Raw genomic sequence first — 16534 nt, 5'->3', positions numbered from 1 at the left:
ATTCCTCCTTTGAAATGTACAAGAGCCCCCAGGAATCAGCTGATCCCAGGTTCTGGGGAAATGCCATTCGGAACCAGGTTAGCTGGGGAGTCCCCAGCTGACCCTGGGCTCCATGGCGCTTTGGCCTTTTAAAGGGACAGCACCACACAGCTGATTCACAGCTCAGCTGTGCGGCACTGCCGTTTTGAAGTACCCCCTCCCTCCCCTTTGCTGCCTCTATATAGTAGAGGCATCAGGGGGAGCGGGATGGACAGGAGAAATCGACTAGTCGACAGTCTATCCGATTATCTGATAAGCATTTGCTTATCAGTCTGTCGACTAGTCCTTAACATCCCTACTTCAGAGGGGTAGCCGAGTCCATAACTGGAAAAAAATTAAAAATAATGAATAGTCTAGCAGCACCTTAAAGCTAACAAAACATGTAGATGGTATCATGAGCTACCCATGAAAGCTCATCATACCATCTACATGTTTTGTTAGTCTTTAAGGTGATGCTAGACTATTTGTTGTTTTTTAACCTTTATAATGGAAATGATAAATGAGGTATGCTAGAAATATTAATGTGGTGTTCAAATTAAATGGGATCCTGCCTCCTATAGTACCCTTAACTAAAAATAAATAAATCTCCTTCCCCTTCATAATGCAAAAGAAACACCAACTAGAGCGCTTTCACAGTGTGTTGTCTGAGTTTACAGAAAACAAAATCAACAGGACAATGAGAATTAAATGCATTACTTGCCTATCAGCAATACTGGAGGGCTTATCTCCTAGAGGAACCAACATTCCACCCCAGAGAGATGCTGAAAAAACCTTAGGAAAAAGCAAATCTGTCTTTTAAAATTCTGTATTACTCAGATACTGTACAACAGTGCTGGTCAAATTCTGCCATTCAACACACATGCAGAGCTCCTACTGGGTTATCTAGAGCTACATGAGATCAAGATATGTTTTACATGTAGTAAGATGAATAGAACTGCCTTTTCCTTAAGATGTGTACCATGCACATTTTTTTAATATTAGCTTTAATAAAAGATTTAAATCTCTTCTATTCTCTAACAAATGTATTTTCAGACAAACTGTTGGCCAGTGCTGCCCTCTTTCTAAAATATGCAGTGTTACATCATCAAAAAAAAGTTAATACACACTTAAAATAAATCAAATTGAAAAATAGCAAAGTCTAAAATCCAAGTCCTGCTCTCGCAGCCACTCAGATGCTGCCTCTTCAGCTTCTCTGCAAAATAAACTAAACCATCACTTCAACATCAGTTGCCACCTGTGACTTCAACATGAGGACAGGTTTCATCCCCAGAGAACATCAAATAAGACTGCAAGCCATAAGGCCCCTATAATTTAATCTCCCAGCCTATATATCAAGTAAGTTTACAGGTAAACAAATCATAATTATAAACTGCAGATAGCGCCTACACTATGTACAAAATAGAAGGAAAATACTGTTGTGTAGCTGGGTCTTCCAAAAGACTATAAAAATCTATAGGTAGTTTAGACTATAAAAAGTTATAGTTTTATTGCACATATGAAATCTAAATATAGGAAGCCAAATTCTTACATGTTCACTTACACTGAATAACACTTTAACCATATTCTTCAGTGGCACTGCTTGTAAAGTACTGCTCTGGTGACAGAATCTGGCCAAGCATTATTAACGGAAGTAGTAAGCACACAGCAATCCAGAGCCATGTGTGCGGTTGTAATGCACTTTATGTTAAACCTCCTCAAAAGTTTAACTTCCTGCAAGCCAGTGGATGAGCAGAATGTAACAAACAGCAACAAAGCAGCCATGTTCAATCTCTACAACTTCTGTATGGCTAAAGCGTATCTTCCAGAAAAGCATTCTGTTTTGATCTGAAGACATCAAGAAAAGAAGAATTCACCATTTCACTTGGTAGTTTGTCTCAGTGGTTGTTCACACCAAATGTTAAAAACGTGTCTTATTTCTAATTTGAATTTGTCTGGTTTCTACTACTAGACACTGGTTCTTGTTATGTTTTTCTCCACTAGATTAAAGAGCCTGTTAGTACCTGGTATTTCATCCCTATAAAAATACTTATACCGTACTAGGGATGTTTAAATGCATTTAATTAAGAAACTATGTTACTGCTGAAAAATTTCAATGGTTACTTGTGCAGGGGGTGGAAGAGAAGTTGAGAACGACTCCTCTGGAGCCGATATAATGATGAACATTAACTGATGAGCATGGGCTCATCATCAATTAAGTGTGTACATGGTTACAGTTTCACATTCCTAACTTATACAGGCAGTCCCCGGGTTACATACAAAATAGGGACTGTAGGTTTGTTCTTAAGTTGAATATGTAAGTCGGAACTGGCGTCCAGATTCAGCCGCTGCTGAAACTGATCAGTTTCAACAGCGGCTGAATCTGGACGCCAGTTCTGACTTACATACAGATTCAACTTAAGAACCCCAGGCATCCCCAAGTCAGCTGCTGCTGAAACTGATCAGTGGCTGATTCCAGGAAGCCCGGGGCAGGGGCTTCCTGTAGTCAGCCACTGGTCAGTTTCAGCAGCAGCTGACTTGGGGACACCTGGGGCAGAGCAGCTGGGGTGCTGCTGGGTTGGTCCAGTAGCAGCGCCGCCGCTCCTCGGCGCTACTGGACCAACCCAGCAGCACCCAAGCTGCTCTGCCCCAGGTGTCCTGATTCAGCCGCTACTGAATCCGACCAGCAGTGGCTGAATCAGGACGCCTGGGGCAGAACAGCTGGGGTGCTGCCCGGTTGGTCCAGTAGCGCCCAGAGCGGCGCTACGGGACCAACTGGCAGCGCCCCAGCTGCTGTACCACAGGTGTCCGGAGCAAAGCCACGGAGCACGGGGGCAGCAGGACAGCCCAGACGCGCCGTGGCTGTCCTGCTGCCCTCGGGCTCCGTGGCTTTGCTCTGCTTTGCCCCCCATCCCCCTGGTCTGCAGACCAGGGGGACAGGGGGGACGGGGGAAGCAGAGCCAAGCCGCGGAGGACGCGGCCAGCTGACAGCTGTGCGCGCTCCGCGGCTTGGCTCTGCTTTGCCCCCTGTCTCCCTGGTCTGCAGACCGGGGGGGGGGGGGGGGCGCAAGCAGAGCCAAGCCGCGGAGCGCGTGGGCAGCGGACAACCCTGTCCGCTGCCCACGTGTTCCGCCGCTTTGCTTCCTCTCCCTGGTCTGCTGGAGACCAGGGAGAGGAACGGCCCCGTTCGTAACTGCGGATCCGACATAAGTCGGATCCGCGTAACTCGGGGACTGCCTGTACTTTATAATCAAGTTTCCCCTCAATCTTTTTTGTTGAGATAAAACTGAGCTCTTTAAAGTCTCTCAATCCAAGTTATTTTCTCCAGCCCTCTTATTTTTATGGTTCCTTTCTGCACCCTCTCCAATTTTCAACATGGTTTGAAAAATATGGACACTAACACTGTATAAAGTATAGTATCAGGTCTCACCAATTCCATATACACAGGTAAAAATCACCTCCCTATTCCTAGTCACTATGCTCCTGTTTATATATGCAAAGATTACATTTGCTCCTGTTGCCACAACACTGCATGTATGCATTGCATTTCTAGTTTATGGATGTGTAACTTCGCGCTTAACCATATTAAAATGCATTTTGCTTGCATCAGCCCATCTTACCAAGCAATCCAGATTTCTCGGCTCCCATCATTATTTACCAGTCTGCCAATCTGGGTGTCAGTCACAAATTTTTATCAGCAGTGACTTCAAATTTACATTTCCAGATCATTGATAAAAGGATTGAATACCCTCAGGCCAGGTATGGTTCTCTGTGGAACACCTGCAGCTATATTCTATTATGATTCCCCTCTGACAGAAACTGTTTGAAATCTGTCAGCCAGTCAGTTTTTTTAATCTATTTAACAAGGAGTCTATTGATACTGTATATGTTAGTGTTTTAATCATTACAGAAGGCTAATTTTTAAAATCAGACTGTTATGGGATACCAAGTCAAACACTTTACAAAAGCCTAAGCATATTACATCTACGCAGTTACTTTCATCAGCTAAATTTGTAATCTCAACAAAGAATGAAACCAGGTTTGCTTGACAATTCCTTTTTTCCATAAAGCCGTGCTGACTGACATTAATTATATTCCTTTCTTTTAATTATATTCCTTTCTTCTCTATCAACTGACTGCCATTTCAGCGTTTCCATTATTTCCCCTAGGACTACAGGCCTAAAGCTACCTGGGTTATCCTGATTTCCCATTTTTAAATATTGGCACAACATTAACATTGTTCCAGTCATCTGAAATGCCTTTGGTATCCAAAAATGTATTAAAAATTAACATCGGTGCTTCAGAGATTGGCAAATTATCCAGGCCAGCTAATTATAATCTATTAGGGATAAATATTTTTTAAACATCCCCTTCAGTTTCTAATGAACTAGAGAGAACTTCATTCTCAGATGATACAAGTATATCACCTTAATTATTTCTAAGTACAAAGCACTTCGCCTTTTCTGCACTATTACCATCTCGGTCTATTATTTTACTATCTTGGTAATTTTACCATATCAGTCTATTATTGTGTTTACATCACTGCTAGGTTTCTTCTGTTCCTCATATACTTAAAACATCATCTTCTCTTGTCCTGAGCCCTGCCACCCCATTGTTATTTTCCTGATAAGTTAAGCTTCTCTAATCAGTTTTCTGCAGTTCATAAGCTCTGGATATTGATTGCTCTCTATTTCCCCCTTGTTATGTATTGCCTTTTAATATCTTAGTTAACAGGAGGCACAAATTAAAGATTGAACACAAATAATACCATTTTCCTTCCACGGCTCATTTGCTTTCAGTTACACATTGATACAGAAAGCAAACTGATTATATATTAGCACTGCTAAAGTAAATCAAATGGTGCTCTCTCATAATCAAAACAGTATGCGATTTAATAGAACTTCATTTTGCTTCCCCAAATCAAGGACCCCCTCTTGTACTGACACGTTTGAAGCACAGAAGATGTCCTCATTTGTATTTCATGGTATATTATCTCCTTCCCACCCAACATGCCTGACCTCAGATTTTTTTTTTTTTAAAACCAGGGAGGAACCTCTTTCCAAACCAGTAATATTGCTCCACTTAAGACCACCAGTGGATCAATGGAGAATGATGCAATGAGCTATCCTCTATCCACAGGATGAGCAGGTACTGTTTTTCTGCCACCATTCCCTTCATATATTAAAGTGTTTGGTATTTCATGTTAAAAGTATTTGTTTCTCTCATACAAGTTAAAGTATGAAAAAAGCATTAGAGCACAATATTGTGCTAAAGTTATTAAAAATAGGGAGCCTTGAAGAACACCTTGATATTTATCCACCAAAGACACCACAAAATAATGAATTCCAAGGTGCTAGATATAAGGAAAAAAACAAAACAATATTTGCATGAAACTTCTGGTATCTATTCATCATATTCTGGGACATTTGCAATGGACCCAAGAGAAGAAAACTAGAGAGCCTAAGAGAGGTTTTTAAACAGATAAATGCAAATGTATTCATGTATTTAATGCTCTCCACAGCTTGGTTTGTGGGCACTTTAGCATATAATGTTGTTAGCTCCATTTTGAGGTTAGCTTTCCAGTTCACCATCAATAGTTTTATATCAAAGAGAAATAAAACAAAGATAATAACGATGATAATAGGTGCATAATCTTGAATTCATAGTACTATTAACATCAAATAAAAACAATGTATAACTAAAATTCAGGAAGACAAGATTGACAGAGGATTTTTAATCAAGGGCAGAAGAAATAAGAGTGAAGGAATCCAAATATCAAGGAAGCTGGTAACAGCAACCATTATCAATCAACAGAAGTTCCACATAATAGATACATCAAACTAAATTCCTTTAAGAGAAAACGTTTCTCACCCCTAATTATTTGAGTTGTCCCTTCTCTTCAAAAATGTTTACCTCCCAAATTTCTATGACATACAGAAATGTCACAGACAGAGATTAATCCAATGATAAAATATTACATATTAATTCTAAGGCAAATTAAGGAATCCATACATTTAGCATTAGTCATGCCTTTTTGAAGGCATGGTGAAAATGGATCATGATAAACATTAAAACTATCCCATTTGTTACGTTAGTAATTGAACTGAAAATGTGTAAATACTTACTGAATCCCATAAAAGTTTCTTATTCAGTTGAAGCTCGAAGTCCTCTTTTAGAAAGGCCACATCGCCACCTGAGTAGCCAGCTAGCTCCTGGAAAAAACAAACTTTAAGACACTGAAGAACACAGACATTTTGGAGACCTCCTCTTCTCAACATAATTAATCTAAGGCTGTGTCACTACCAGCAGGGTTCTCTATGTAGGCAACAGAACTTTCCACATTGGCATGGATGGGCAAGCAAATTCAACACCTGTGGGAAAAGTGCAGCTGAGTCCTACAGAAATGAAAGGTCAACCACACTTTCTTACCACAGTTGTAAAATACGGACACCCCTTTATGCACCGATTGTTGTCAAGAGCTTGATGGGAAGGGGTGGCAGTGCTCCATTTCCATGAGATGTATATTACTAGTTCAAATGTTACTAACTGAAAACTATGCAAGTCGAGTTGCATTTTACTAAAATATGGGCAAATGTACAGAATACAAGCAACAACACATGATATTTTGTTTTGACCATCTAACAAATACTAAACTGCTGATGATTGCAAATCTTATTCACAGTTTGCATTTTATCACATATATATCTTGAAAGATGCCTCATTTCCTCCACTATATACCCTCTACTTCTTTCCTTATTAAGTCCCCAAATCACAGCCACCAACTTTGCGTAGAAGGAATAAACAGAAAGTTGTTCATTTGATCTAAGTTGCTACTTGCTCTTATTTCATCTCAATTGCTACTGCAGTTCTTCCAAACTCTGCTGGAAGGGAGAATGACATTTCAATCCACCATGTGATCTAACTGTTAACGCATACATCTGAGAAGCTAATTGTTTAAGATATTTGAAGGGTGAGTGGATAGTGGAAACCATTTTCTAAACTCATGCACATTTTGAAAGTTAGTTTTATAAAAACAACTTAGTGCAATGAACTTAAACATCTATATAGTCTGACAACATTAGGATGTAATGATACAAAATGTGTTCTGGGTGTTAATTTTGCCACTGACAGTCTTGGCAGCTGAAAGTATTTTTAACTAAAGTATTCAATGTCAGTAATTGAAGACTGTTTTGCAATAATATTGTTTATCTTCATATTTATATCGTATTTGTAAAGAGAATTAGTGATTTAAATACACACACTGGTGTGGAAAAGTGAAAACAAAACTAGTTTGAGTGTATTTGATTGTATTCAATTTGTTCTTGCTTAAAATGCATATGCAGAAATGAGCAATATCAACTTAAAAAAACTAACACCTATTACTGGAGTCAACATTACCTGATTAATTTTCAGCAAAGCACCTCGTCTTGGCAAGATTGAAGAGTTCCGAGAATCGATTACCATGGCATGCTAAAAAGACAGAGTTATTTAAATGGTAAAAGGAGCTAGCCATACAAGCAAAGGATGAATTATTTGCCATTAGAAACTGGGCACATGTTAGGAGACAAGTAGCACACTCAGGCTAAGGCTAAATCACCTACATATATTGAAGAGCCAAGAGAAGATTATGCATCTACAGAGGAGAACCCAATTCTGTTTTAACATATGGCAACCCTCCTAAAATTCACTCATGGACTTGTATTTTGTGAGTTAAAATCAAAGATTGCAAAGTGCTACAGTGATAAAATGTATACAAGTAACACAAGAGCTCTGTCTTCCTAGGTGGGGCTGGGTAAAGGGCCCTTTGTAGGATCGAGGGAGAAACCATATCTTGTACTGTGTTCAGCAGCTTTGCAGAAAAAAAAAAGATATGGGAAGAAGGCATAGGAATCTCCCACTTGGAGCTCTGAAGGATGAAGGAGGAGGGGAGCTAAGCTTCCCTCCAGCCAAACAAAAACTAGCAGTCACTAAGGCTAAGTACTTTGTCTAGTGACCTGCTATGTGATTTGTTGAGAAAAGTCACACTATGCAGTAGGTGTCTGAACACTAAACACATGGTCTGTAATTACTAATGTTTTGGTAATAAGCAAAAAAAGAGTGCGCTCTTTTGGCAATATTCACAATTCCTATGGTATTCAAAAGCATACATATACCATTTACAGTATGAAAAAACCTTACAGAGAGAGAAGATTTAAGAGAATGTCCACTTTCTTCTCGAACAGAAAAGGACGCTGTTCTTGCAAGTGAGCCAAGCTCTCTCCAAACACCTTCCCACTTCAATGTGTGATTGGTCTTCCATATGGGAAACTACAAATAAAGACATTTGAACAATCGGGAAGTTTTATAAGGTACAAGTATAACTTTTTCCTCACAAATTTGCATTTCTAATGCCTCATTTCTCTTTCCAAGTTCCTGTACTGGCTCTGAAAAAACAACTCATTCCTCCCTGCCAAAATAGCGTAATTCTACAAGCCAAGGTAATCCATCTCTTTATGAATGGGAAAACATTACTGAATAGCCTCCCATGCAAAACACATTCTGAACTGTGAATCCAGTGTGGCAGACAGATACCTCTTTGAAATCAGGACATATTTAGCACTACCAGTTTTGTAAGCTGATAATGCGAATTTGTTTTTGCTAAAGGTGAAATTAGATTTGATTCCGTGTACTACAGTCTTTCAACAGGATTAAAGAGTCTCAGAATTGCCATATTTCTTTTTAACGCAAAACAATCACTGTCATGTATTTCAGAAATCTAGAAAAAAGCGCTATACAAGTACATCTTGAACTAAATTATATTTAAATGAGGATTCAATTCCATTTGTTCTTGCAGCAATACAGGAAAAGGGAGATAGAATTGTACTTACATTAAATTCTGTGGATATTCCCCTGTCAGTCTCACGAAGGGAGCTCCAAGGAAACTGCCCAGTTACTTTATACATGTTAACTGAAAAACTAAACAAAAATACACGATGATTTGAAGAAAAAAGTGTTATAACAAGTTTAAAAAGAAGATGCGTTTTTGGGACATTAACATAACAGAGCAGTAGCAAAGCAGATGGAATGAGCCATATTGGAATGAGCCATAAAAGCACAGATTTCAAGTCAATCTGTGCTATAAACAGATCTTATTAACTGTTTTATTTGCTTATCAAAACTGAAAGATAAACTGAGTCAGTTACTCTAGCTCTCAAGCTAACTCTCATCAGTAATTTCACATCCCTACATTATCTAAGGCTGTGGCAGGCAGCTGTCTACATCAAAGAAATCTGCCTTGAGTATAGAATTGTGGCTCAATTTAGAACCTTATTTGTTAGAAACAAAAAAGCTACAGTGAAGAGCGACTAACATTTATTTAGAACAAGTTGTCCTTTCAATTGAGAGGTCCTTCTGTTTGCAGGAAACTGTTGCATTGTTATAGATATGTGAAATAGTACAGTGGCTCATAACTTTTCCAGACTACTGTACTCCTCTTCAGGAATTTGATTTGTCTTGCAAACCACAAGTTTCATCTCTCTTAAAAACTACTTATTTACAAAATCAGACACAAAAATGTCATAGCACACTGTTACTGAAAAACAGCTTATTTTCTCATTTTTACCATCCATTATGTATTTGAGAGAGTTTGTCTGTGTGGTATGCCTGTCCATCTATTCAAGAACTCCTCCTAAACAGGAAGAGCTAGGACTACCAAATTCAGTACAGCGCTTTCTCTTATGGTAACTTAAAGCAAATTAAGGTTTTGTTTGTGCTGGGAAAATGGGATGTACCTGGAACGGGATTGCTTTTTAGAAAACTATGCCGAAGAGACACAGAATCACTAGGCAGGTGAAAGCAGCCGGGGAGAGGGGGCGAGGAGGCCGGAAGCCTGCCCAGGACTGCCCCCGCCCCGAGCTTTCTACACCCAGATGCCCTTTAGGTAGACAAGCACCACTTTCCTCTCACTCCCTGATGAAGGGGAAGTGCACAGTATGCAGCATTCTTCACTCTGCCTGGGGAGTGCAGGGGGCAGACGAACCTGGACACGCACCCTCCCCTAGCAGTGCCCACTGGAGCTGCAGCGGCCATGGAGACACATTTCTCTCACCTGACCTCAAGCAGCTGAGATATGAGAGAACTGGGGTTTTCCCAGGGATAGCCTGCATACTGACCCCCTTATCCCCTGCCCTACCTACCCCAGAACAATGATCTAAACGAAGCATGTACATTTTCCATTTTATTTTCTAATACACAAAACACTGAGTTAAGGACCCAGGCAAAACTGGTAAATCTTCTAATATTATAATAAAATAAATCATTTGGAATATAAATATTGTCCTTAAATTTTCATATAAACAAATCACGGTCTGTAGGAAATTTGAGTTTCTACTGTCTTTGCTAATGCTTTTTATGTAGCTTGCTGTAAAACTAGACAAACATCTAGATGAGCTGGTACCCCTAGAAGATCTCTATATACCCAGAGTCTGTGTACTCCTGGTTGAAAGCCACTGAAATGGAAGGTAGGGATGTCAACGTGTAGTCAACTACACGATTAACAGATGAGCCTGTATCAGAGGCAGCAAGGCAGGGGGAAGAGCGGGAGCTGGTGCCCATGAGGAACTGACTCTCCAAAAACACCAGATCTGCCTGTCCCCATCCCCATGCAGCTGTCTCAGAGAGGCAGCACTGGCAGGGGGGTGGAAGGGAACGATACACAACACGACAGGCTGGAGCAGATACACGCGCGTGCCGGCTCCGTGAACTCACCTGCCCCCCCTCCCCCTTACAGCCACTTACAGCGGCAGCGAGGGAGGACAGGCAGGAGCCGGTGCAGGGGGGAAGCCAGCTTAAAAGCTGGTTCCACCCAGCACCAACACTGAGGTACCACCTGCCCCCACCCTGCTGCCTCTATCGGGGGGGAGGGCGGGGGAATGGGAAGACTGCTGCCAAGTAGCCTCAGTCCATGGTGGCCTGGGCTCACCACAGAGAGACTTGTCCATGGGAGCAGCCCCTGTCCATCAGGTCCTAGCTCCCCACAGATAGGGGCTGCTCAGACCCTCTGCGGACAGAGACTGTTGCCACAAAGCAACCTCTATCCGTGGGTATCTGGTTTTTAAAATGGCACCCTGGAAGACTGGTTCCCGCCTGTCACCTCGTGCTGCTGCCTCTGCCCTACAGGGTGACAAGGAACTCCCCAGGAGTGGGACCAGGGGCTCCGTGCTCAGGGATTATCAAATAGTTATGTAACCACTAAGATTTCATGCGGTTACATGACTATTCAATTACACAATATTTAACATCCCTCTAACAGAAGGTCAATTTTCACTGCTTAACGTATCAGGGTAGGAAAAACTGTGAATTGTATTCTATTAGTTCTACATGAATGACAGAGAAAGTGTCATCCCTCTGAGATTTTATTAATGAAATTATATTTTTAAATTGTATTTATTTATATTTATATAGGCAAACATTTCAAAACAAAACAATTGTAATGTTACTACCTTTTTATTACCTATAAATTAATCTGCCATGATGTCTCTTTCAGATTATCATATCACAAGTATGAGAAGCAAAGATAAAGATGTGAAGCTGGTAATTAAGCATTAGCCATAAAGAATCCAGTTTCAGATTCCAAATTGACTTCACAGTGCTGGCACCAAGAAAAACATCTTTACACATAGATATTAAGATAATGGGCCCAGTGGCATAAACAAACAGTACTTCATTAACTTCAAACAGGAGATGTCACTTTCACAAAGTGAACCTGAGTCAATGAAAAATAAAGTGTGGGACCCCATTTTGCCCTTTTTTATTTTTCAAAAAAATCTCACTTTAAAATATTTCTTTTATTATGTAGAAATATTACTGAATTCAGAAATTGTGTGTTTCCTACTTTCTTTCAAAGTTTCCAGGTTGTGGTTTGAAGAATGACAGGCCATATGAAGTTTCCTTTGTTCCATAGGAAAACTGGAAGGTCACTTTCTCTGCACGTCCAAAGAGATTAGGAAATTTGAGCCCAAGCACCTAGGAAAAATGGGAAAATTTGAGTTTGATAGAATAATTAAAAAGATATTGGCAAACAATTATATGATGTCGGAAAATATATTTATGATCCAGGGCTAGACATATAAGCATTTTAAAAAGCCAATTTACTTATCACTATTTATGCTTTTTTTTTTGGCGATTCTCACAGCACTGACAATGAAAATTAATTCCCTCAATTTTATTTTTGTTTATAGCCAGTATCACTTTTTCTCAGCATGGTATTATATGCTTTTGATTTTTGACTGTTTAAAAGCAATCATTATTAGAATTTTAAGCCATCACTATATTATTTGTTTTTACAACATGTAAACTACCCACTTGATTTGAGTTGATAATGCCCTTTTTTCCACTAAAAAAAGTCCATAAAGTGCATAGTCTTTACCAACTGACAATGTAGTAACATGAAAGATTTAAGATATCTTCCATAATGAAATCACTTTTTCTAATGCCCTGCTCTACCCCAAAGTCAGAATATTACAAGGTATTTCAAGTATTACAGTTAATTTCCCCAGCCTCCTTATATGCTACCTGCATTCTTTTCATGCTAGTGGCTCTCCTTTGGCTGGGAGAAGGAAGAGGGCCTCTCTCAGCCAGAGCTGTTATCACTACTGTTTCATTGTGGTGTGCTTAGGAAAGTCTTTAATTCCAAGCATGTGAAAGGCATGAGATCCACAGATCCAGGCATGAGATCCACCAAATCCAGCTTGCCTGGGTCTAACAGCTGTTGAGTGTAACAATGAGAGTTGCCAGAAGCCGGTTTACGACTGGAATGCCAAGTTGAAAAGGGACCTTGGCAGCTGTGGTCAGCCCTTCTGACCAGGCTGCTAAAAGTCCAATTGGTGGTACAATGGGACAAAGGCAGGCTCTTTGCCTGCCCTGGTTCCACATGGCTCAGAGAAGCAGCTGGCATATCCGGCTCTTGAGCGCAGGAGTGGTCATGCAGGCTTCATGTGCTGTCCCCACCCCAAATGCTCACTTTGCAGTTGGCTAATGGGAGCTGTGAGGGTGGTTCCTGTGGACAGGTGCAGAGCACAGAGACCCTGGCTCTTCTATCTTCTGGGAGCCACCTGAGATAAGCACCACCTGGCTGGAGCCTTCACCCCAATCGCATGCTCTGGACTGGAATCCCCTCCCACGCCCCAATGCCCTCCCATGGCCTGCACCCCATCCTGGTGAAAGTGAATGAAGGTAGGGAAGAGTGAGCGACATGGGGGTGGGGTGAAGTAAGTGGGGGCAGGGAAGAGCCAGAGCATTCAGTTTTGTGCAATTAGAAAATTGGCAATCCTACCAGGCTTCATTTATTCTTCATAATTAAGATTATTACCTAGCACATTTTCCAACTAACTATAAATTACTAATATAAAAGGATATTGATACAAATTTCTACTTCTATATATTCCAAATTTAAAAAGAAAGAATCAATGTGAAATCTAGTTACTTCTTAAAAAGACTAAAATATAATTATAGTCTCACAGCTAATTTGTGGTCTTACAAGTCACATTTTACAATCATTTAAAAAATGTTCCTCTCCTCCACTGCTGTGTGTGAAATACAAACAAACAGAAGGGGAACATGACTAAGAGAAAAAACTGAGATAAAAGGGCAACTGGAGTTTTGTCAAATGCACTAGAACTGAAACAGATCTCCCTCCCCCCCTCCAAGCTTAGGCTTATCAGTTAATCATTTCAACAACTATATGCTAACATCCCCATTTCAGAGAAAGTTATAAATTTAAGCGGATAAGAGGGAAGGTCCTCTCATGGATTGATAACTGGCTAAAAGACAAGAAACAAAAGGTAGGAATAAATGGTAAGTTTTCCAAGTGGGGAAGAGGTATCTAGTGGGGTCCCCCAAAGGTCTGTCCTGGGACCCATCCTATTCAACTTTTTTATAAATGACCTGGAGAAAGGGGTAAACAGTGAGATGGCAAAATTTGTAGATGATACCAAACTGCTTAAAATAGTTAAGACCAAAGCAGACTGTGAAGCGCTTCAAAAACATCTCACCAAACTAAGTGATTGGGCAACAAAATGGCAAATGAAATTTAATGTTGATAAATGTGAAGTAATGCAGATTGGAAAAAAATAATCCCAACTATATATACACAATATGATGGAGACTAATTTGGCTACAACTACTCAAGAGAAAGCTCTTGGAGTCACTGTGGATAGTTCTCTGAAAACATCCACTCAGCGTGCAGAGGCAGTCAAAAAAAGCAAACAGAATATTAGGAGTCATTAAAAAAAGAGCTAGCGAATAAGACAGAAAATATCATATTGCCTCTATATAAAGCCATTGTATGCCCACATCTTGAATACTGGGTATAGACATGGTCATCTCATCTCAAAAAAGATATACTGGCATTGGCAAAAAGTTCAAAAAAAGGGCAACAAAATTATTAGGGGTTTGGAACGGGTCCCATATGAAGAAAGATTTAAAAAAAGCTTGGACTTTTCAGCTTAGAAAAGAGGAGACTCAGGGATATGAGAGAGGTCTATAAAATCATGACTGGTATGGAAAAAATGAATAAGGAAAAGTTATTTACTTATTCCCACAATAAAAGAACTAGGGGTCACCAAATTAAATTAATAGGCAGCAGGTTTAAAACGAACAAAAGGAAGTTTTTCCATCACTCAGCACACCACCTATGGAACTCCTTGCCAGAGGATGTGGTGAAGGCTTGAACTTTAACAGGGTTCAAAAAAAGAGCTAGATAGATTCATGGAGGTTAGGTCCATCAATGGCTATTATCCAGGATGGGTAGGAATGGTATCCCTGGCCTCTATTTCTAGGGACAGGGGAGAGATCACGTGAAGATTACCTGTTGTGATCCCTTTCTCTGGGGCATCTAGTATTGGCCACTGTCAGCAGACAGGATACTGGGCTAGACGGACCGTTGGTCTGACCCAGTATGGCCATTCTTATGTTCCTTCCCAAACTGAGGTCAAGTTGATATATGCTTTTAATCATACTTCGCTATAAAAAGGTGACTGTAATGCAAATACATTTTATAATATTTAGGTCCCCAAAAGTCCTATAGATTTCAGCCCAGAACAGTTGAATTGGTCTTTGAAACTAAGAACAAAATAAATGTAATTTGGTGGTCAAATCCCTCATACTCCTCCAAGAAAAGCCAAGTATAAACTAATATTCCAGAGAACAAATTACTGATAGGGTTTCCAACACTAGCACACAAAGTATCACAAATGAGAATCCATACATTTGTGACTTTTATATTTACATTATACATTTGTGACTAATTTGAACATTATAATACACAAATTATTGGGCTTGAGCACTGTGTATTAAGCCCAAATTCAAAACAAGTGTAAGCGTAATGCTGACAGCAGAACTGAACCTCGGACCTCTGGAGCTTAATGCATAAGCTTGAGCTAAAAGTCAAGCTGGCTCTCAGCTAAGGCTGAAGAAGAAGCTCATTCTTTCTAAGTGCCACTAGATGGGAAAGTGAACCATACCCAGTAGGTGTGGGGGTTACATAAGCATATGTTTAAGTGTTTTCCTGAATGAAGGCCTTAGCATCCTAGACAAATTTCTGAAAATCTAGCTACAGGCCTAAACTGCAAGTGAAACTAAGATATGATCTCAGCCTACTACCTATTTGGGCACAATAAAGATACACTAATTTGAGTCAAGTCTCTCAGAGGTGCCTAATACAATCCTAGAATCAGAACAATGAAGACATCTGTAGGTTAGGATGAAAGTCTTTTGGGAAAGCTATATTGTGGAAGTAAATGTGTGAGGATCAAGTCTTCACATGAAATTCACTCTTAAATTAGTAAATTGTGCCACAAGAAATGAAATTTGGAACATTGTAAAATCAGCCATACCATACTGCCTTCATTATTGCCAACCATAGTGTTATAACTTCCAGTTAGTCGTCTCAATTCTGTCACTTCAAATGTTACATCTAAGCCATTTGGAAGGGCATCATCTCCTAAACAAACACATACATTTATTAGTGAATGCTGTATGTATAATACATTTGTAAGAGTAATGAATTCAGTATTGTTTTGTATTTGTACAAAAGGCAACTTGAGTTGTTTAGAAAATATTTTTTTAGAAAGCAAAAATTAGTTGGCTTAAATCTTCATGTATGGCTAAATTATACAGAACAGAAACCTCGCAAAAGCAGAAGTCCTAAACAGAACCTGAGGAATTGCACACAACCGTTTAATTCCATCATACCTGGCTTCTCAAGCATCTGTCCTTTAGTTATGAACTAGTCTACTATATATTTGAAAGAGTTTGTATCTATCTGTGAGTCTGCTTGTTCCTCCTAAATGGGAAGAGCTAGTACCACTAAATTTGGTATGCAGATTCCTCTTATCATAGCTTAAAGCAAGGGCAGGATTTGGTTGTGCCAGAACAATAGGATGTGCCAGAACAATAGGATGTGCCAGAACAATAGGATGTGCCTGGAATTTCAATTATTTCTCATAAAATGGAAGGGGGGGGGGGGGATCTTGTAAGAGGG

General features: G+C 39.9%; 1 protein-coding gene and 1 long non-coding RNA gene across 2 annotated transcripts in view; one reads left to right on the top strand and one right to left on the bottom strand.

Annotated features, from left to right (window-relative positions):
* LOC112546528 (uncharacterized) overlaps window positions 1-5356 on the top strand; it is a 28136-nt gene extending 22780 nt beyond the window's left edge. Inside the window, exon 3 of the long non-coding RNA XR_003090232.2 lies at window positions 5061-5356. This is a non-coding gene — a long non-coding RNA (uncharacterized LOC112546528). The remainder of the gene's footprint in view (window positions 1-5060) is intronic.
* Window positions 1-16534, bottom strand: part of SAMM50 (SAMM50 sorting and assembly machinery component) — a 34438-nt gene that overhangs the window by 5525 nt on the left and 12379 nt on the right. Inside the window, exons 5-11 of the mRNA XM_075899608.1 lie at window positions 15888-15994; window positions 11888-12018; window positions 8883-8970; window positions 8194-8322; window positions 7414-7485; window positions 6141-6227; window positions 740-810 (exon numbers count right to left, since the gene is read on the bottom strand). Coding sequence (XP_075755723.1) covers window positions 740-810; window positions 6141-6227; window positions 7414-7485; window positions 8194-8322; window positions 8883-8970; window positions 11888-12018; window positions 15888-15994 — 685 coding nt within the window. The remainder of the gene's footprint in view (window positions 1-739; window positions 811-6140; window positions 6228-7413; window positions 7486-8193; window positions 8323-8882; window positions 8971-11887; window positions 12019-15887; window positions 15995-16534) is intronic.

Source organism: Pelodiscus sinensis, chromosome 1 (genome assembly GCF_049634645.1).
Source record: "Pelodiscus sinensis isolate JC-2024 chromosome 1, ASM4963464v1, whole genome shotgun sequence".
Classification (NCBI taxonomy): domain Eukaryota; kingdom Metazoa; phylum Chordata; order Testudines; family Trionychidae; genus Pelodiscus; species Pelodiscus sinensis.
Note: the sequence above shows the minus strand (reverse complement) of the source record. Positions and strands in the feature narration are given on the sequence as shown.